General features: G+C 36.9%; 1 protein-coding gene across 4 annotated transcripts in view; it reads right to left on the bottom strand.

Moving 5' to 3' along the window:
* Positions 1 to 705: 705 nt before the first annotated feature.
* Positions 706 to 23,549, bottom strand: part of ATP8A1 (ATPase phospholipid transporting 8A1) — a 251,337-nt gene continuing 228,493 nt past the window's right edge. For all 4 annotated transcript variants that reach the window (XM_030801459.1, XM_003258635.2, XM_003258634.2 and 1 more), the window contains 4 exons: positions 15,926 to 16,014; positions 15,116 to 15,208; positions 6,939 to 7,030; positions 706 to 5,329 (listed from right to left, as the gene is read on the bottom strand). In XM_030801459.1, coding sequence (XP_030657319.1) covers positions 5,232 to 5,329; positions 6,939 to 7,030; positions 15,116 to 15,208; positions 15,926 to 16,014 — 372 coding nt within the window. In that variant the 3' untranslated portion in view covers positions 706 to 5,231. The remainder of the gene's footprint in view (positions 5,330 to 6,938; positions 7,031 to 15,115; positions 15,209 to 15,925; positions 16,015 to 23,549) is intronic.

Here is a 23,549-nt window from a genome sequence, read left to right as displayed (position 1 = left end):
TTTGCTGTGGTTTTGCATGGAGGTCCCCACCCAATTGTCGTCCCTGGGAAGACTGTGGGAGAGGACATGGGGCTCCAGGCAGCTAAGCACGCATGGCCTCAGTCTAATAAAATCAGATGCTCCTCAAATTGCCTCTCTAGTGCCTCTTTGAGAACTAATCCTATTCTAGTAATTTACCTAATTGTATCTTCAGTTGTTTCTCTTTTACCAAAGGACACTTATTTTTGCTGAAGTGATTGTTCTCATTCCTGATGCTGTCTATACTTTTGTCTCATGTGCTCAATTTTATTATTTTCTGGTTACTGCCTTCAAATGTTATTGGCTAAACTTGAGCACTTTCTCATGAACCTAAAACAGTTTAGTTGGTTTAGAAAACAAATTCATCCAACATAAAACACTGAAACCATGAATTAGCTGTTTACTTGCAAGCTGATTTAAATATGCAACAGGGACAATCCTGGGAGGCTTTTCGTACTGAAGTGACAAAATACAGTAATTTTATTAAAAAATTCTGCTAATTATAAAAACTACCCATCTTACCAAACTAGAGTTAATACACTCCATTTCATGTTTGATTTAGCTGGATTAAAATGAAGGGATATTTTATAAATCATTGGGATACACCTTCTCAGACTAGTTACTGCTGGATTTGAAGGTTTTAGAAAGCAATATAATTTCTAGAACTAGCAATCAAAACTTCAACAATTTTAAGTAATGGTAAAGTTTATTTCATTTTTAATAACAATTAGAGGACAAAATGTTTAAAATTTGCAGTTTAAAACATGCACATTCACAAAAGGCCAATGACACATAACACTGCATAGAAATAATATTACTCAATTTTAATAACTATAAAACACAGTGCATCAAACATCAAGATAAACAAACCTGAGAAAACTACTATAACCACAGATTCAATACTCTCCACTCATGCAGCTTCACAATTTCTACAGCAGTTTCAGCAGGAATGGTTTTTCAGGGAGCTGAAAATACTACTTTATCTTTAACGCAAAACTGCAGTTTTCTGTAGTAGCTGCCTTCCAAGGCTGCCCTGTTTTTTTTAACTTAATAAACTTGAAAATGTAAAAAATGACGATTAAAGTAGTTAAACAACAGATAGTATTTACTGCATTTATGGCTTCCATTTAGAACCATGAAACATAAAAATATTATTTTTAACGATTCTGCTCACATCTTTGCAAGAACAGATTTACCTGTGGAAAGTTGCTGTTAATTCAAAGTAAGCAAATATGAAATCTAGTTTTCCTACTTAAGGGAGATTTATTTGCTGAGACGTTTTGGGAGCTTTATTAAGAAAAGTTCTTAGAGGCAAGCTAAACAAAAGACTCAATTAAATTTGTTAAAATTTCTTTGTAAAATAATCTACTTATTGAAAAACTTGTGCAGAGGACCAATTAATTTGTCTACTGAATATTAAATTCCAGGTAGGCCATGATAGAACTTTACAAGGCAGAAATAAACATCAAGATTTACAGCAATAGCCATGCATTGGCCTGGATCACTTTAAATATGAATTCATGCAAACCATAAACCTATCAAAAACACAGCTGTTCTCATACAGAAAGTAAATCAAGACGAAATATGGAAAACATTTATTTCCTTTCCTTCAAAATTTAACTGACATTCCACTTTAATAGCTGTTGAAGGTTAATTAAAATGCAGCAAAGTATAACTACGTTACACAAGTGACTTCAGTTATTTTAATGTGAGAAAAATCAGACTATGGTATCTTACGAGTCATTATAGAAATGTTCATCATTAAAAAGCATTTGTTAGGCACTGAACTGCATGGTGTTACCTTAAGTCATTTACAAAAAGAATTCCTGGTCCATGTGATGTGAATGGGCTGGGCGTTTTCTCCATAAATTTTGTAGATGACTATTTATAAGATTATACACTTAATAGGTTTTAAAACCAGGAACTATCAAAGGGCAACTGCACAAAAATAAACACGATTATTCAGCTTTGTAATAATTATGACATTGTCATAATTTTAAAACTATGAATAATACAATCTATTACTTTCTGACTAGCATTCATTTCCTGAAAAAACATTTTAAATGACAAGTTGTAAGTGTTGTACAGTGCACGCAATGCAAAACAAATTATCATGTGACTTTCACGTTGGATATTTAGAATGCTGAACGGCAAAATTAAAGTATAAAATTTAATGATCAGAATGCTGATTGATTTCCATAATTCATTTCCCCTCTGGAAATTAAAGAGGAATCACTGATTCCATTTAATGACCATACAATTCATGTAAATGGCTAACATTACTTAGCAGAATACACATTCACCTGACTTGATTAGAAAAAGTTTTCCAAGCAACACTGCTGAAGCAGTCTCACATTAGAGCACAGAGTGGAGGTGGGAGGATGGGAAGTACATATATCATTTAAAATTTACAACGTTCCTGAGAAACACTGTTTTCCTGCTAATAATTTGTACAATATAACATCTTTCTGGGTGTGAGACACCAATATATTTTTACATGTATATATAAAACATTGAGAAAGTCCACGCTCAATACCACTGTGTGCTATTCCACAGTAAAGAAGCAACTTCCAGTTTTCAATGCTAAATGAATGAGGATTTTCTATTGTAAGTCGTATTTTCTGAATTGTAAACATTGTAAAGCAACTGTGTTAGCATTTGCCAGAGTCCATATAAGGAATTTTTTAATTGAAGAGTACGTGCACTTTATTTCAAAAAAACACATGTTAAAAGTCACTTCGACTGTTTATTTCAATCCTGGTAAAACCATGTGACTTTTTTCCAGTTAAGGAAGGTTTAAAAAAATCAGACTATTTTCTCTAATTTAACACGGTAAAGTCACTGCAACTGCAATGTTATATTTTAAGTTTCACCAAGAAGGTCACTCCCTGTCCCTCAAACCCCAAGTCTCACTCAGGAAGCACAGAGACTGACAGTGTCAATAATTCAAAAACAGGACGATGGGACAAAGAGGCTCAAATTAGTCACATTTCAGATCATGTTACACATTATCAACCATAAGTATTCTTCTCATGTTTAAGAGCTCCACAGAAACAATCCATGTTTCAAGATTAAAATAAAACTTACATTTTTAAGTCAGAAAATCCAGTTCTATTATATCCATGATGTTTTTATATTAAAATTCTGCAGAAGGGTGCCACTGATGAAGTGAGGGCAAACAGAAGCAGCTCTTCTCTATTAACAGAATTAAACACTATAAAGTGTTTCTCTGGAGGGGTGCATTTCATTCTTGCTTTCTTATTTTTTGTGGTTTGACCTCAGCTATCACCACTGGGAAGCCCAGGAAAAGCTGCTCTGAATATTCATTCACTGGACAGGTAAAGACTGGGACTTCAGAATTTTGAAGACAATCTTAGCCTCTTACACCTGTGGTCTTGCTAGATGTGTTGATTCATGACTCTCTTAATCTGTACCCCAAACAGGAAGGGCTTGGGAAGTACGTAAACGTGTGTTCCCTTAAGGTTAGAATTATGTATATGTGTTATAACCTCTTACTTGTGGAAAATGGAGAGGCATACTGGTAACTGAGGAGCTACAAATACAGACAAGGAAAATGACATATATCCTAATTTTAAATCTAGATTGAGAAAAAGGGTGAAAAGAATGTGAAACTATTAAACTCAAGAAGCGATCTGAAAAAAATCGCCTCTTCTCAATTCTAATTGACTTTTTGAAAAGAGAAAGTTCTACCTATTTTGCTGGTAAGTCCATGTAAAGGCAAGCAGGCTTTTGAGTAAAAGGCAAATAGTTTGCTTCAATCTCCGAAGTGTATCTGAAAACTAATTCCTTTTTTTCAAATGAAAGTATTATTTAAAAAATAGTGTAGAAAACTGGTTGTGGTTTTTAAACAGCCCCTTCATTTACTGTTGGTAGCAAAATAGCCATTTTCAGATGTCTTGTAAATGCTGAAAATAATTGAACTGAATATACATTTTAAAACTTACTAACAAAAGCTACTCATGATGAACGTGTCCTTTGACTGTAAAGTTATGGGCTTGAGTAAAATCGGCATTTTTTAAATGGGGAAAATGTACTACTTGTTTGTCCCAATAAGCAGCATGTGACGAATTTTGGGAACTATTTGATGAGTGAACTGTGAAATAATTTTCAGTCTTCAGTATAGGGGGCAGTCACCATAACACAAGACAGCAGGCATCTCCAGTGGGAACTGGAACACAGGACAAAAGCCCATGCATTTATCTGACATGTTATTCCAAATATTGCAACAGAAGCTTTGGAAATCCCACGTAAATATGTAGCATATGTTTCTTAAGAGGAAAAACTTTAAGACAAAATGACATCACTCAATCTACTGCATTAGCCAGATTTTTAGAAAAATCTAAATGATGATGAAACTTCATCAGAAATACCTGAAACATACAATTTGAAAAATCAGTGTCATAACAACAGAGTCACATTAACACGTGTGTCCTCTAACAAATAAGCATGACAAACAACAAAGAAGCATTTGTAAGGCCAAAGGTGCAACATCACCGATTTTAGTAGCAAATGCCTTGAAATATTCATTTTTGTAAATCACTCTTACATTTGAAAAGTCAGGCATGCAGATCTTACAGCAGAACTGGAAGTAAACTTTCTCTTACATTTCTGGGCATATGACTACTGAACTAGAAAAACACTGAACCTCTTTGGCAAACACTTATCAAGACAATTTTTGACACAAATGCTTGTTAATGCCTCGTTTAGAGATTTTGCTCAGGAAGGTGAGTCAGTTCCTTAAGAATGCTGGTTTGTTTCAGCATATCCTGAAATCTAAGTCTGGATATCAAGAGTCCCTTTAACTAAATACCATTTAGAGTTTTTTAATGGTTGGTTACCTTGTGGTGCAGCCAATAAATTGACAGTCAGTTACAGCCCCAGAGTAATGGCATAAGAATACTGACTTATTCTCCATTTAAGAAAGCACTCTGGCAAGATACCAGGTCATTTTCAATTTCCATTTACAAAGACTTAGCAAATACCTTAAAAAAATCCAAAAGAGATGGTGTTACAGTACAGTTGCACAGTGCTTATGTCTATAGTATACATGAATCTGAATGTCCATCAGCGAGATGATGTCAGATCCACCTTTCCTCTCCATGGACCAGACTGGAATTGGTTAGCAGACTGCAGTGACAACCTGGTAGCTCTCCTTAGAGAGGTAACAGAGCCTGCCTTTCAGGCTCTCCCCGTCACCATTCATCGGGCCTCTGTTTTGTGGTATCATATGCTCTTATCACTTCAGACTGTGAAACGATTCCATTTTCATCTTGAGAAAATGCATACCCATCTGTAAGTTAATGATAAAACAGAAATTCTCACAAAGGCACTGGAAACCACTGTTATTCTGACTTTTGGGTATTCATTTTCTAGCTTGGGGAACAAATGCAGCCTTCCCACCATCAAAAGCATGGAGACAATTATTTTTAATGCCTAGAAAAGATACAGACTTAACTTCAAAATAAAGAGTGGGATGATCATAGGTTGCCAGTTTAGATTCTAGGAATTTTTCTCCCTAGAAGACTGAGTAGGCACCCTCAATTCCCCTAAATCCTCTGTCTCGTAAGTCAACTCCAACTCTTCTAATTTTTGCTTCCCCAATTCTGGAGGGGGTGAGGGAGTTGAGTCAAGTGGGCTCACATATTTCCACATAGGTCAGGTGGATGAGAGGAAAGGAAAAGTGATATGTAGGTGAGGTGGTGAATAATGTAATTGATTCAACCATCCCACCATGTACAGTCCCTTGGTATCTGTGGGAATGGCTTCAGGGACCCCCTTGAATATCAAAATCCATGGATGCTTAAATCCTTTATATAAAATGGCACAGTATTTGCATATAACCTACACACATCCTCTCGTAGACTTAAAATCATTTCTAGATTACTTATAATACCTAATACAATGCCCCCACATCAGTTCATTCTAGTGGATTCAATGTAGTATTTCGTCCATGGCAAGTTCAAGTTTTGCTTTTAGGAATTTTGTGAATTTTTTTTTCCCCCTTGAATATATTTGACTCACAGCGGGTTGAATCCACACATGTGGAACCCACAGAAAGGGCCAATTGTACATCAAAACATCACCTTGTACTCCATAAATATAGACAATTATTGTTTGTCAATTTAAAAAGGTGAGGAGGAGGAGATAAACACAAATAGCTGCTAATGGTGGCAAGCGGTCTCCTTCCTTCAGAGGACATTCCCCTTGGCTCTCAGCATCACAAATAAACTCACTCATGCCCCAACATGGCATGGGCATAAGGAATGACCCCCAAGGGGATCACATCTTTAGAAAAGGTCTCTTGAAGTATAAAGAGCAAAAGCATTAGACATGAGTATATGTAAGTGAAAATAAATTATATGTGGAAACAACATGAAACAAAAGATATATTACTCACACAAACACATTTACTACAGGGCTTTACATTTTATATTCTTTTTTAGATCTTGAAATGTTAAGAGGGCACAATATCTAATAATGTCTTTCAACTCTAAATATTCATAAATATTTCGGAAGGGGAAAATATATGTTTCCTTGTGTTGTATCAAAGCTGAAAGGCTCTTGCAAAGTTATTCAAGCAGAAAAGATAACAAGACAGGAGCAGCTTTTAAGAATTAAGATTTACTGGCTTTAAAGAAAAAGATTTGAGGAAGCAAGGAATGTAGAAATACTGTTTTTCTTTAAGTGAAACAGCAAGATTTTAAAATTAACTCTCTCTTCTGTTAAAAGTGAAATGGTTCTGACCAATGGATTTTCTGTTATTTACAGGTTGCAAATATGCAAAACTTGTTTTAGACATTATTTTTAAATAAATATCCCTAAAGTCAGGATATTGTATAAATGCTATAATACAGGAATGGCAGAGAATTTATTTAAAAATAAGAAACTCAAATACTCACGGAGCAGGTTTTGTTGCAAGGATTCAGAGCGGTACAAGCTCACGTGGTTCTTCTTAAAGACGTTCTTGAGGAGTTGCGCCCTCTCGGTCAGGCTGCAGAGCAGGTGCAAACGTGTGAAATGAATTATCAGCTCGGCAGAGACCCCAGTGTGCCCACAGGACCACCAAAGAGAGTTAGACTTAAACAAAAGATTGCTTGAGAAATCCGTAGCCTAGCGATTCTTTTTACACATTTTCTCAGATAGCAAATGAGATTTCAAGTATTTAGACAGACTTTTGAGGCTATTTTCTCCCTAAGGAGTTTTGTCCCCAATAATCCTTCTCCCAATAAAAAGTAAGATCTCCTCACCACCCCCTAGCTCAGTTATATTTAAGTCAAATGGCAACACAGAGCCAGTATAACACAATTAAAATAAAAAAATACAAAACATCGGTAGTGTTATTCACTTCTAAAAACTTACTACATATTTTCTAAGCATGGCAATTTTTAGAATAAAAAAATTAATTATTACTATTTTTTTCATATTTGGCACGTTTTGGTGCAAAATATTTTTTAGTTAAAAATATTAAAGTAAATATTAACATTACACGAAGAAGATATTTCATAGACTTTTTAACTAGAAAAAATTCACCACCACTAATATGGTATGACATGTGTTCCTTAATTTTATTTTAAAATAAACTATTTTCAGAAAAAATAGTTACAAGGAAAGTATTTTTCAATGAGTGTTTAGAATAGTTGTCTCCTCAGATACAAATCCAGTTAATTATGTAACTTCTAAAAGCACACTGTGAAAAATAAGGCATCTTCTCCCCCAACTTCACATAAAACAGAGTCTCACACAGTAGAAACTCAAATATTTGTTGAATATATGAAGTTGAGTAATAATTCTGAAATGTACTTATAGACATCATCCATCTTCCAAATCATGCCATTTCTTCATTGTTTGATTTATAAAATTTTGTTTTGATATTAAAGAACATAATAGGCATGAGAAACAAATAAGTAATCCATATGTGTTGCAGCAAATGTTTATGCAATTTTAATAACTGGAACTGATTCAGCTGAAAAATTTCCATCTTGTGTTTTTCCCACTATAAAAGCTTTAGTTAAATTGCTGTGTTATGTTAGTTCTGTATTTTGCCAATTTTTCTAAGACCCTGAAATGAAACAATATCATATACAAAAAAAGGATCCTCTGCAAAATGAACTCATTGTGTAAATGAATTATGCAAACATTTAGGCAAAAACCGAAGAAAAAATATTTAGAAATGTTAACATTTGTAGTAATCTTCCACACATATATTTTAAAATCTAGGGAGGTTAACTGGTATTATTAGACATATTTTATTGTCATTGGAAATTAGCCACATGAAGGCAAGAAAACTAATTAATCTAAAACTCCAGCAGTTCTGCAAATAGTTGTAAAAAGTTGTTTCTGTCACTGAAATAAACAGATATGAGAAATGAGAAAGGGCCATTTTTACAGAGTTGCTTTCTTACTCTACTCTTTAAATGATCTAGCATTACAGACCCATGGACCCTGAGGGACACTAAAATATGTAACTGCTTTGAGGAAGTCGCAGCTTTAGCAGCAGGTGGTCTGATTTCCTTAGCAGAGCCTTGTGGATGGGGTGTGCTGGAAAGTCTTTGGTGTTTCAAATCGAAATGACTACGGGAGACTAGAGGATGGCAATGTATCATTATGCAGCATCTTCTTCCCAAAAGACATTTTCCAGGTTTCAGGCTGGCCTTCCTAAATGCATAATACTTTAATATTACAATATTAAAGTGGTAAGAAGGCAGACATGAGAATTTAGTCTTTCATATTACAGCAACTGAAATACATAAGGTAACATAATTCCGTTTTGTACAGTCCATATAAAGGCTCTCACTTAGCTCTTCTTTTATATCAAGTTAACGTACAGCATTAAAACAAAGCAGTAAGAAAGTCTCTTTCTTAAGAAAGAAGCACATTACTCAGGAAAGATCATGGACTCTGGAGCAGGGCTTTGGTTTAATTTTGCGTCGGCTGCTTATTAGCTGGGTCACCACAGGCAAGCCTTTCTCCATCATCTCCTATACAACAGGAGGGCAGTACTTAACTCTCAGGTAGACTGCGAGGATGCAGGGAGCTGTCAGCACAATGACTGACACTTACGAAGCACTGAACAAATGCTAGGCCCTCCCACCTTTACCCCCAAGATCTTGAGAATTTATTATAAAAAATCAACTAGAACAGAGATCATCACCAAACAAAAGGTAGTTTGTAAGGAGTATTTTGGATGCCTTGGATTCTAGTCAACATAAGCGCAAGGTGAGATGTGTGTTGCTGCACATGGGTTTTAGTTTATAATGTTCTCATTCTACCTCTTTACTAAGAAAATGACTAGATTTTTGTTGTTTTGTTTTTCCTTAGCTATTTTGAACTTCTTGCTTTAGTCCTGTAGAACAGAGTCCCTCCTTCAGAATACAAATGCCATTCACAGGAGGTTGCTAAATAAAGAAGTGATGATGAGTTGTATTTCTCTAGTCTTATCTTACACCTTTGGGGAACTACTCATTTCAACATTTATGCAATTCTGGGCCATCAATGTTTATAGTACTGATACTACTATTAAGGCACATTATAAAATATATTTATGCTAACACAATATATATATTAAAAGTTCAGTTTTAGTGGAACAGCTTCACACAGTGTGAAAAGACAAAAAAAAAACCCACTAAAGATACCTTCTCACTAAAACCACATTTTATTCACAACTCGACTAGCAGTTTTACGCAGTCTCGTATAGTCTTTCATTTACATATCAAGCTATGTAAATTTTGAGTTTATTTAATGCAATCATACAACTACTACTAAATATTGTTACCTTATTTCCAAACCTACTAAAATGTTGCAATTTAAACATTTGGTGGAGGTGAATATAAAGATAACGTGTTTAAAATAATATTTCAAATACTAAAAAATGTTAGTGTTGGTAAAAACCAATTCACGGTTCTGGAATGTGTTGGAACGTGTTGTCTTAAGGAATTTTCAGTGGGAAACTTGAAGAGAAATAAATTTGCATTTGTCTACATATTGGGTTGGTAAGCTATTTAGGTTGACTCATTAAAATAAATCTCCAAAAAGTAAATAACTATCCATTCATGGAATGTTTAACGTATAGCATGCAATAGCTGTCCTACACTAGGGTAGCTGTGGTGGTGGGGAAACAATGAATATAACAGGCCTAATCTCTGCCCTGGAGCTGAAAACATTTCAGTGTTCTGTCACTTTTCTTTCTGAATGTTGGACAGAACCATTACCACAGTGATGAGAGAAGGCTGAAGGAAACATTTGACAGATCCCTGTGTCCTCAATCCCCACCAAAGTATTTAAGTCATACTGATATAAAATCGAGTGTGAACACTGAGAAATAAAATTTCCTTTCTACTAGTTCTGGAGCAATGTTAAAACTGCTTTTCATTAAGATGAACAATACATCAGAAAGGTTAGAGAGCACTGTCACCATCTACACCACCGAGTTCTCTGACACCTCACATTCCCTACTCTCCCTGCATGCAAAAGCTATAAACAATGGCCAAACGGTAGTGCCAGGTAAACCAGTGAGGACTGACCTGAAGACCCTAGGCTAAAATTCTATTTAGTAATGGCCAGTGATATGCTGGCTAATGTCTACAGTGAGAAATATCAAAGAATTATGAGTCTCATTATTATATTTGCCTATGAAATGCATTGCTTCACACATACTCCAATGATATCCAAAAATAATTGTCCTGCCTCCAATGAGCCCACAGTGTCCATAATTTCTTACTGTAAACTTTTGGATAAGGTTTAAATGTTCAGGACTAAGATTTGGGTTTTTTTTTTTAAAGTACAATTTCCATTTTATTTTTCTCCAGTGGACAGTTTTTCTTCAGTTCTTAAGAACTCACTCCTTACATGGACTTTGGCAGAGGTCATGAGGCAGCAAGGTTTGGGTTATTTTAAACCTTCAGGAGTAAGGTTTAGGTTATTCTCTCACCATTGTAGACTTGCATTTATTTCTACCATAACCCATGGCTCAAAAGCATGCGTATTTAGAACATACCTAGATTGATTAAACATATTTTTCCCCTAAAATGTAATAAAATGAATCTAATTTGCAGGGTAATAATGGTAGGTGGCATACTATTTCTACTAAAAATGGCTGTTTTAACCAAGATGGTTTTTTTTGAAAATGAACAAAGCTGAGAAATTATTGTAAATATTAATCTTCCTTAAGTGCTTACAATTTGTTTTTCTGACATTTGCATTTTATGCACAACTTGAGTTTAACAGTCATACTTACTGAAGATTAAAAAAATTGGGGATGATCAACTCACAAGATCTTTCTTAAGAACTGCATCATTGTATGACAAAAAAGTAAATGATGGTTGCTTTGGATATTACCTAGTTTGGGAAGTACAAATTATACAATTCTATGTTTTTATGAATCAGATTTCTGTTTCACACATCACAGGCCAACCATCAATTCAACAATCCTTTCTCCTACTCAGCAATCCTCTCGCCCACTCTTTCTTTCATCCATTCTTTAGTTTATTCTCTTAACTATTCCGTTCATCCACTCAACAAGTATTTATTGAGTGCTACTAAGTTCCTGGTGCTGTACCAGGTGTTGGGTTGCAGCTATGACTAAGACATGGGCCTCTCTAGAAGCTCAATCTAGTAGTGGGAAAATAAAAACATACATAGAGTAAACTGATACTTTATAATGCAATGCGATCAGTGTACCAACAGAAGTTTACACAGAGTATAAACAGTATAAAAGTACAGGGACAGTAGGCTAGGAATTATATATTGTGTATGTAAACAGCTGAAAAAATTGAATCTACATTGGGTTTGGAAAGCTGGGAATTGGAGTGCCTAGTCTGTAAGAAGGGTACTGGCTCCCAAACAGGGGAAAAGCAAATGTAAAGACTGGGAGATATAAAATAACATGGCGTTTTGGAACCAAAGAAAGTCTGGTATCATTAGAATTCACAAGAATCACAATTTCTTCCCTTTTGATAATGTAGATATAAAATTTGCTAACTTTTGGCTGGGTGCAGTGGCCCACGCCTGTAATCTCAGCACTTTGGGAGGCTGAGGCGGGTGGATCACGAGGTCAGGAGTTCGAGACTGGTCTGGCCAACATAGTGAAACCCCGTCTCTACTAAAAATACAAAAAATTAGCCGGGTGTAATGGTGTGTGCCCGTAATCCCAGCCAGTAGGGAGGCTGAGGCAGGAGAATGGCGTGAATCCGGGAGGCAGAGGTTGCAGTGAGCCGAGATCGTGCCATTGCACTCCAGCCCAGGTGACAGTATGAGACCCCGTCTCAAAAAAAAAAAAAAAAAAAAAAATTGCTAACTTTTTTTGAAATCTGAAATCAATCTCATTCTCCAAGATTCCGAAAATAATCCAGGGGGTAAAATCAACCCAACAATTTTTTAACCTTAGAGTGCCATTACTTTAAGCATGAAGATGTTTCCATCCAGTTGCTATTTTTCTCCTTTCACAGATCTTTCCCTTGCCTCCCTCTTCCAGGCACTCGCCATCAAGCAGGAAGCCACTATGGTTACACTGATCATTAGCCTTCTGATCACCAGTGGGCGGCAACGGCAACATAGAGTACATGCTGGTCCAGGGTTTTTTGTCTGGTATTCAGCTGATAGCTAACACATTCCTGAGTTCTTAGGGAAAACTAAATAGCTATTTTAGGCAAATGAGCGAGGCAGCAGCAGGGAATTTATCTGATGCATTTCCTATGGAGAAGTTGGTGGTCATTTATGCTGGAATTTACTTCTTTCCTTTTTGGGCTCTCTGGCTTATTTTATTTAACGGAAGGAGCTACATATATTACAGACTCACTGAATGTTTAGGACCTGGGGGTAATTACATTGGCCTGATTTATGAATTGAAGTCATCGGTAAACAACAAAAAGGCAAACTAAGTATCACGTGGAAGGGCTTAATGTGATTTTATTAACACACTTACAAATCTGGAAATTTACTACTAAGGATAGTAACAGTATTAACAGGGGCCTTTCCCTAATAATTACGAATACATTGTTTTATTCACAATTTCATGAGCTAGAACTCTTTTTTTCTTTTTTTTTTTTTTTTTTTTGAGACGGAGTCTCGCTCTGTTGCCCAGGCTGGAGTGCAGTGGCGCGATCTTGGCTCACTGCAAGCTCCGCCTCCAGGATTCACGCCATTCTCCTGCCTCAGCCTCCCGAGTAGCTGGGACTACAGGCGCCTGCCACCACGCCCGGCTAATTTTTTGTATTTTCAGTAGAGACGGGGTTTCACTGTGTTAGCCAGGATGGTCTCGATCTCCTGACTTTGTGATCCGCTGCCTCGGCCTCCTAAAGTGCTGGGATTACAGGCGTGAGCCACCGCGCCTGGCCAGAACTCTTACTATATTCTTTTTATTGCTAGAGAAAGAGAACTGACATAATTAATTTACTAGCTGAATTTACTGACAAACTGCAGGTACGTTCCTATGAGGAATCCTGTGACTCAAATTTTTAGATGAAGAAAAAGGTGGAGAGAGGAGGACACAACCCTGAAAGTAGGTATTATCATTCCCATCCTGTACACTGGGATGCTGAGTCAGAGATTAAGTACTTTGTCAAGTTAGTAGTAGGCTGCTTTTTGCAGCTCTATTATATTTTTGAACAAATAGCAAAAGGAGGCAGAATTGTGAATGGTTCAGAGCAGGAGCTCTGGGATCAGTTGGCATGGACTCCAGGCCCAGATCGGTCACTAATAGCTTTGGGAACTTCACCTCTCGAAGCCCCAGTTTCCTCATCTGGAAAAAAAATGGAGATGATGGATCTGTATAGGGTTGTTACTGGGATTCAGTGAGATAGTACACGTAAAATGCAAGGGAAGCACCTGGCACGAAGTGAGCGCTCAACAAAGGTCAGTGTTATTATTTTCAAAAAAGTGGCACACACTGGTGTGGGATGTGTTCCTTCAGCATAATGAGAGCGAGAGAGCTGGAAGCCAGGGTCTCACTGAGTTCTGACACATACTCCATTGTGTCAAAATGAATAACAACAGTGAATCATGATTAAGGTGACATATACTAGGGTAAAATATTTCCTATAGGTTAGCCAAAACTTCAGCTTACTTTAGTATGATAAAAATGAAGAAAAAAATAAATTCCTGCTACTATCTTAATAATTGTCTTTTATTATAGACTGCAACTAATTATAATTTCTTCCTTACGATGCTTTGTGAATTTAGTGGATTTGATTAGCTTTCTAACTTTCCTTTTTTTTTGGAGGGGGTGGTGGTAAGGAAGAGAACTTGGGATACACAATTCACTTCATATATGATATGTATCTAGGTCAGTTCCTAATGACTACTGAACCACAAATGCAATTAGATAAGGTAATTTGCCTTATACCAAACTATGATTTTGATTACATACTATTTTTTTTTTTTTTGAGATGGAGTCTCGCTCTGTTGCCCAGGCTGGAGTGCAGTGGCTTGATCTCGGCTCACTACAACCTCTGCCTCCCGGGTTCAAGCTATTCTCCTGCCTCAGCCTCCTGAGTAGCTGGGATTACAAGCACCCGTCACCATGCCTGGCTAGTTTTTGTATTCTTAGTAGAGACAGAATTTCACAATGTTGGTCAGGCTGGTCTCGAACTCCTGACCTTGTGATCTGCCCACCTTGGCCTCCTAAAGTGCTGGGATTACAAGTGTGAGCCACCACGCCTGGCCGATTACATACTATTTTATTATGGATACTATTTCAAGCTAAAAGTCTTTTTCTTCTCTTGCAGTTTAATAATACAATAATGTTTGTAACTGCCATTTATATAATGCTCATTAAAGACTTTGCACTATGCTAAGTTCTTTATAATACTTTATTCAACTCTTACAACTAACCATGAGGTAGGTATTATTGCCCCCATTTTATTGATGAGGAAATTGAGGCTCAGTAGGATTAAGCAACGTGGCCAAGGGCACACAGTTTAGAAAGTGACAGATTTAAATCCACATCTCTGATTCCCAAACCTGTCAATGACACTGCCAGCTTGATGTTGACAAATACAAGTCTTATCACTTATTTCCAACCACTAGTACAAGATAAATTTAAAGTTCATTTGGAAAAGAATATATTCACTGTGTATTTTACCTTTTTCCAAGTACAACTGCTCCTGGGTCTTGAGATTTTGCCTCCAGCTCCTGAACTTCATCGACTAATGTTTTAAAAGCAGTCCTCTTGATACTGCAAAAAGAAAAAAAAAAGGGATTTGCATGGAAATACTCCTGTGAAGACTTTACAAAACTAGATGTCTGGTTTATTATCACGCTGTTGACAAAGTACAACAGTAACAAGAGTATAAGCAGTTTTTCAACAGAATCTTAAAAATTACCGTAATTTTGAGAATACAGAAATTATAGTTTTAAAATAAATGATGGTTTAGGTTTACATTATTGAAACTCCCATAGTAATTTAAATAAATATCATGTAATTAAATTAAATGCTATCTTTTTTGTGGAAAGAGATAAGATTTTAAAATTTATAACCCTTGAAAAAAATTAGTAAGGTTTTCTTTTCTTTCATTTTATATTTTATATATGTTTGGAATCAGGTAAGCAAAACATTTCTTTTTATAATAAAAAATGTTTTTGGAAAGAGTACAATTTTTCTTTTACTTTTATATGAGTTTTGGGGCTGTTTCTAAGAAACATACTCCCCGATGTAATTTTCTCCAGTGCCATTTACTTTTCTCTGTTAACTGAAACTACCCGCTTTACTACTCATTTTGTCTTTTAAACTAGTTTTCTAGTTCCTGAATCACCCCTTCCTTATTTAAAATTAAGTAATATTACCAGTCCCTATCCTGCAAGCTCTCCACGCTTGAGCTGATGTTACGAAGAGAGAAATCTGAGGATGAATATGCATCTATATTTCTCCGTATATAACCGAGTATATACTTACACCTTGTACACCACATCAAGGAGCAGAGATGCCACAGGGATGAATAACAAGCCCATCCAAAAGACTCCAGAACTGAACAACATGGCTGCCTGTGTAAATCGTCAGAAAAAACATTACTTTAATACCAAAAAATACATCATTTGTGTTTAGTTTTTATGTAATTTTAAGTAAAACAATTTTAAGAATATCATTCTGTAAGAGAGTAAACAACTCTGAATTTGAACTTATGAAATTAACTTAGAATATCAAAATAAATCTTTGAGCAAATTTAAAATATACTCTGGATTAAATTCTCTTATAATAATATATGGTGTAAAATAAATCATAATTAGAAACTAAATTTACTATTTCTGGCAAATGAAAATTACTTTTGTAAAATTATAGGATATTAAAAATTATCCAGATAAATCATGACTACTGTATAATCAAATTAAGATACCTACAAAAACAACAATTTGATTATTTTTGGCTAACATTAGGTAGTAATAATCTTAATTTTTGTTCAGTGATTTATATAACTGGTATTGGTGCATACCTGTTACTGCTAAAGTCAAACCAAATATCTTGTATGTAAAAGCCAAATAAAAGTGTATCAAAAATAACTTTAATAATCTCTTTGTAATAAATACCAAATTGCTGTATTAGAGCCTTTTGGGTTGCAAAAAAGATTCTGTAATTTAAAAAGTAATAAATTCTATTATTTATTTGCAATTATAACAAAAAATATCTTTGTAATATAATTAGATTACACAGAACTTAAAAGGAATAGTATTATACAATGAAAGCAAAAGAAATATTTTGGTTTCACTTCTTTTAATCTTTTTATCAAGAGGAAATTTTCAGTACCTATTTAAATCCATATAGGTATTGTTCTAACTCCATTAAAAAGTAGCCAACTAACGCATGCACATTTAGATTCTACTAAAAATCATGCAAAATTAAAAAGAATCAGGTATGGTTCAGGAATTAAAAATAACCTAGAGTTTAATCATTCTAGGCAATTTCATAATTACATATAAATAGTTCTAATCAATCAGTCCTTATCAAACATAAAGATTTCTAATTTTAAATTATATTTCAGATTACTTATTCATTTGAACTCTCGATTAAGGGCTAGGAACCGCTGTTTAAATTTTTTCTGCACTGACATGAACTTATCGATAGAGACCGCAGGTTGAGGGATGCTAAGATTTTTCACTATGTAGAAGTGAATAGCTCTGAATACTTTTAAAATAAAAACATGCTGTTACAAAAAATTCCAGAAAATAAGTTTTGCCACATGGGTTCAGTGAAATAGCACCAATATTCGAGACACCAACAAGATGAAAAATATTCACATAAAAGTCACTTTATTTAATAAGCAAAACATGATCTTTGACATGTTTGCCGACATCCTCAATGGTGAAAACCAACAATAACTGTGTAATAGGAAATGTCTATCAACTCAGTGGATTTTCTTTAGATTGAAAGAAGCTTTCTAGTAAGGTAACAACTGTAAAAAACCAATTTCTTTCTCCTTCTGGGGGGGAAGGTAAGGTAAGAATTCCAAGGCATGTAACTCAAAATACCACATTTACTTGGCTTAATTTTAATATATTTTAATTTGGTGGGGGGGGGTGCAAGAGAAGGAGGATTTATTCTTGCCTTCGCCACCTTGTATTAAATGTCCACCAATGGAAAAGGCAAAAGTGGTGGAGATTCAAGGCTGCTAATTCTGACCATTGTGATGCTAACGATGAATGGAGGAGTGACTGGCGCCCCACCATTCAGTCTACCAGCCTTTGGCATTACAAATGAACAACATGAATTGAGGGGAAAAAAGTTTTTCTGCGTCATATCTGAAAGCCTGTCAGTTTTTTTTTCTTTTGCAGAGTTAATCCAAACCTAAAAGATTTAAAGCCGACATTCGCATTAAAGACAGAGAGTGTCTTTGTATTTTTTGGATGAAGAGGGGGAAAAATAAAATCCCACAGAGGTATTTCCTTCCTTTCTGTATAAGAAAGCTCCCCCTCACTCTGAAGAAACCAGTTTTGTCTCTAACTTTTCACATTTCTCCACTCGCAGGCAGGTCAGCTGGGAAAAGGCGAAGGGATCCTGAGACAATGGTGGATTGCTCGGAACAGGAGCAGCTTGTTCGGGGCGAGCTCCGGTTCCCTCCGAGAGCGGTTTGCAAAATTTCTCCTAATGTGGGAGACTGGTGCACCAGGCCAAGTGGCCCCACTGCCCCTTCTCGAGGCGCTGTGAAACCAAATGGAATCTGCCACAAAAGTGGCTCCCGGGGGCCTTGAGGAGGGATCAGCTGAGGAAGCTGCAAAGCTGGTAACAGGAGGGCACAGGCCATGTGTGGGGAACAAGCAACTGCTTGTCTCTGCAGAGTGATGCCGGCTCAAAATCAAACCACTGGGGCTTCAAAAATAAACCAGCGCTGCCTGAAAACGCAACTTGCAGAAGAGGAATTGTTCTGAAATTTCTATGTGAACTTCCAGGAAACAAACGTTTGAGAAAACACGAGTTTGTGTGCATTTGGCCGTCAAGGGACATGACCGATAAGAGGGGTTTACCTTCTGACCCACAACGGCATGATCTGTTAGCACCTATGTCCCCACACCAGACAGAAACCCTTCTTCACCTTCAATGTGCCCAAGTTCAGTCTCATAGGAGAGAGAATTCAAGTGTGCCACCTGCCTACAAACTAACAGCATGATCCTTCAGTCTACCTCTATGTGTTTACACTATTAATATCAGAGTGGCATGCTGTGACTCTTACTCATGGAAATGTATAGACACCAAAACAGAAGGCCCTTTGCCAAACTCTAAGACTGTGTCCATGGACCCCAGTTGGAGCAGGTCTGGTGATAGGCCTGGAAGTGGTCCCGGCACAGCCCTTCCCAGCTAATCAGACACTCGAGAAGAAACTTCTCAGTCTCAGTTTCCTCAGCTGTACAGTGAATTGTAGGAATTAAACTCAATAGTGTTTGTAAAGTGGCTGCATAACATTGATGATTAAGAAACTTTCTTCATTTCAATTGTCAAATTTCTTTACATGCTCTAGTCTCTTGTTCTTTCCAGTGATCTGTCCCATGAGCTTCACGGAAGAAAATGTTTATGACAATATCCAATTAACTGTAAATCAATTTATAAATTTTATGTTTTCATCCCAATAATATCACAACATATGCTTGTCTTATCTCCTATTTTTAAAATGCAATGATGAAACATAGGCCAAAGTAAGAGATCTCTAATAAAGTGCCATTCATCTCAATTTGCCAATTTAGGAAATGGAGAAAAATAATTTTGTTATATAAATTATTGGCTACACTGGCATAATATATTAATTTTGGAAGGGAAAATTATTCAGAAAATAGTGCTTCGAAACATTTTTTTGGAGGGGAGCGCAGTAAGAGAAATGAATAACTTCCACAGTAGTTGCGTTAACGTTGGAAATAACAACAAAAAACCAAGAAGTGATTATTTATTAAGTGTCTGGACAAAGCTTTATATAAAAGGCTTTCAAAGCTTAAAAACAGTGAAAAAAACTATGAAAGGATGCTTTAAAGAACTGATTTACGAAAACGTAGAACTTCCACATGTTCAAAGAAACATAACTAAAAAAGTAAACAATAAAAAACTGGGAGAATGACTACTACAAATACATGAAATTCTGGGTTAATATCTGATCAGAAAAATAGCCCATTTATCTTCCTAAGAATAGCTGCAATCTCAAGAGATAGGCAAGAAACCTGGAAAGGTATTCATAAAAGCAGCAGCAAGTAATCAATAACATGGAAAAGTGTTAAGCCACTCTGCAGTCCTAGAGAAACACTGACAAATTAGATCGGATTTTAAAAATTCACCATCAGTTTGGTGGAGTGAGAGGTGTTATGGTGGAACAGGTATTTGTAGTAATTTATATTCCCACCAGCAATGAACTAGCCTTTGGAAAAGGTATTTGGCAATGTGCACCAACACCACAAACATTCATTCCTTTTAATTCGATAATTCAATTGCTGAACTATGTGTTAAAATGAAGTCCAGCTTTTGCTTATCAGTATCCCATGAAACTGTCCTGTGGTTGCTAGCCCTGAAAGCATCCCCTGAAAAGGGCCCATTGCCAGAGATTTAGTAAAGGTGAAAAGAAACCACAGCAGCATCCTCTTGGGGAGTCACAGCGCAGAGCAGCATGAGGCTTCAAGACGTCAGAGTAAAGCACCCTACTGAATAGTTTTCTAAACCCAGGTTTCCTAAAGGTATTGATTGATTATGGAACACTTTCCCCTACATCCTTCTTACAAACATCCCACACAACTAATTTTGGGGAATGCAAATGTTCGTTGTGGGTTGTTATTAATAACAAAATACTAGTTAAAGCTAACAGGGCACTATGTGGCTCATTAGGCAAATGTGCATCCCTCGGTCAGAATGTTATCCAAGCTGTGAAGATGCTGTTCACAGATTGTAATTATCAGAAGACTGATAGAGTCCTGGAGGGAAAGGGAAACTACCCTGGTATTCTCCCAGGAGCCTTCTGTTAGCATACAAACACCCTCCCTGGAAGGGTTTGCAGTTTGTATCATCATTCATATGGAAACCCGCCACTAATCACCTGTGGCTTAGATTTCTCACCTGAACTTGAAGCACAGGCTAGACTATTGAGCTCCTAACTTGTGGGTCGCACAGGCACCTCAAACCTCACCCATCCCACACTCAACACACGCTGTCTTCCCTCCAAAGGCTGCTCTTCCTTGGTACAAGCTATTCAGGGAATGGCGTCATCCCTGGCTGCCCAAGACAGAAACCTGGGCCCTATTCCTGAATTGGCTTTTTACCCTATGTCCAATATTTCACCAGGTTCTGTTGTGCTTTAGCATCTTCAGATTCATCCATCTCTGGCCAACTTTGCTCATCCCAGTCCAAAAAATTTGCCTGTCCTCCTAGCTGTACTGACTTCAGAAGTACGCTGCTTCTAGCTGTTCACACTGCAGCCAGAGAGATATTTCCAAAAGGCAAATTCGACGTTAGCAGTTCCTGGATTAAACCCTTTCCGTGGCTTCAGAATGTCCTCAGAATAGAATACAAAATCTTTAATACAATTTCAAGACCTTTCCTATCTGACTTCTGATTGCTTTCCCAATATCATCTCTCAAGCCAGGCCCATCTCTTGCTACACATAACATGTTTCGGTTCCTGGAAAGCGCCCATGCTCACTCTTGTCCTCAGGCCTTTGCACCTGTGATGCCTACTCGCCCTTCAATTTTCCTTTCTTAGACTCAGAGGACACTACTTGGGCATCCGTTATGTTGGCACCTATCACCCATTTTCTAGTTGCTCATTCATCTTCTTGTTAGACTATACACTCTCTTAATTCTCACGATCCAAGTGCTTAATCACCAAGCAGATGTTCAATAAATAATTGCTGGATAAATACATTCTCACAACCTAGTGTTGTAGAAACTATGAAAAACAGAGCCTGGGGACCCTGTTCTTGAGATGTGGTGGTTATGGTTTGCCTGGTTTTCTTGTGTTCTGACATAGTTATTCTAGGGGGAGTTATTGCCAGATAATTATGTATTTTGGGGAGAGGAGTTGATTCAGCTCCATGACTATCCTTTTCCAATGTAGGTTGCCTTTTCTGTTAAAGGTTGAGGGGTGTGCATTAAAAGCTAAATATGTTAAACTATCCCCACCTCCCAGTCTGAATCATCAGAAGTATTTCAAAGAATCCAAGAAAGGTATGATACCTGGAAATAAAAGTGTTTTTTTTTTTTTTTTGTGGTTGTGGGGAGGTGAGGAAGAGCTGTAGAACAGGCAGGAAGAGAAGGAAGTACCAGCATTAACAAAGATTTTAATTAACTACACAGTATGAACACTTTGCTAAGTTAAAGAAAAAGAAGCAGAATATAAAATCCCAGTCTTGCTCGTCTAGGCAAATACAAACTTTATCCTTCTGGCTGCTCTGGCCAAAATACTCAAGTCATCTTTATTTCCCCTTTTCTTTGAAACTGCACATTCAATTTACTAGCAAATCTTAATTTGGCTTGACTTAAAAAAATCCATACACCAATGTTCATAGCAGCACCGTTCACTATAGCCAAAGGGTGGAAACAACATCAACAGATGAGTGGACAAGGAAAATGTGGCATATCTATACGATGGAATACTATTCAGCTTTCAAAGACATGCAATTCTGGCCCACTTTACAACATGGATGAACCCTGAAGACATTTTGCCAAATAAAATAAACCAGACATAAAAGGACAAAAGTGTGATTCTACTTAGATGCAGTGCCTGGAATAGCCAAATTCAGAAACAGCAAGCCCAGTGGTGACTGCTGGGGGTTAGGGGAAAAGGAGAATGGGGATTGTTGACCAAGTATGAGGTTTCAGTAGGGAAAGATGAAAAAGTTCTAGAGATGGTGGTGATGGTTGCACAGTGGTGGTGGTTGCACAACAATGTGAATACGCTTAATGCCATTGAATTTACACTTAAAATGATAAATATATTATGTATGTTCTACCATAACAAAAACATTTAAACGAAAAAAAAAAAGATTCTTAGAGCAAATCCTCTCCCCACCCCAAATCCAGAATCTACCCACTTCATGCCCTTCCATGCTTGCCTAGGCCCCCATCATCTTCTGTCTGGAGTGCTACGACAGCCTGCTAGGGGTCCCCTGGCCTCCTCCCTGTCCCCTGTATATACTATTCTCAACAGAGCTCCCAGAGCAGTCCTTTTAGAAGTCAGATCATGATTCCTTGGCTCAACCCTCCAGAGACTTGGAGAAAAATCGAGAGTCTTTACAATTGCCACATGGCCCTGGGTGTTCTGCCCCAGCCCTGTCTCTGAAGGCCAGCTCGCTAGTGCCTTTTTTTTTTTTCCTCCAACTTTTAAGTTTAGGAGTACATGTGCAGGTTTGTTACATAGGTAAACTTGTGTCATGGGGGTTTGACATGCAGATTATTTCCTCACCCAGGTATTGAGCTTAGTTATTTTCCCCGATCCTCTCTCTTCTCCCACCCTCCACCCTCTGGTGGGCCCCAGTGTGTGTGGCTCCCCTCTATGTCCATGTGTTGTCATCATTTAGCTCCTGCTTATAAGTGAGAACAAGTGGTATTTAGTTTTCTGTTCCTGCGTTAGTTTGTTAGGAACAATAGTGCTTTTACTAGTCACCCCCTCCCTCATTCAGCTTCCACCACCCTGCAGTCTTCAGGCACTCAGCATTTGTCTGTTTCCATCTGGAATTTTCTTCCAGATAGCCACAGGTCCTGATCACAACATTTCAGGTACAGTGAGGCCTTGTGTGACCACCCCACTGAAAACAGCACCCCACCCCGCCCCATCCTCTCCCCTGCACTCAAGTCCTCCAGAGCATTTAACACAGTCCAGCCTGCTGTATAATAGACTTATGTTTGTATGTTTTTCTTCTCTAGATTATAACCTCCCAAAGGCAGAGATTTTCTTTCATGGTTGTATTCCCAGAAACCAGAATTGCGCTTTGACATATATTTGTTGAAATATATTATTGATTTAATGACTAAGTTACTAAGTTATTGAAAAATTTTTATTATAAAATTTAAAGAGGAAAAAGCTTTAATTTTCACTGATATGAGAAGCACTCAAAATAGTA

This window comes from Nomascus leucogenys, chromosome 20, assembly GCF_006542625.1.
Source record: "Nomascus leucogenys isolate Asia chromosome 20, Asia_NLE_v1, whole genome shotgun sequence".
NCBI classification, from domain to species: domain Eukaryota; kingdom Metazoa; phylum Chordata; class Mammalia; order Primates; family Hylobatidae; genus Nomascus; species Nomascus leucogenys.
This window is presented reverse-complemented; position numbering and strand designations above follow the sequence as displayed.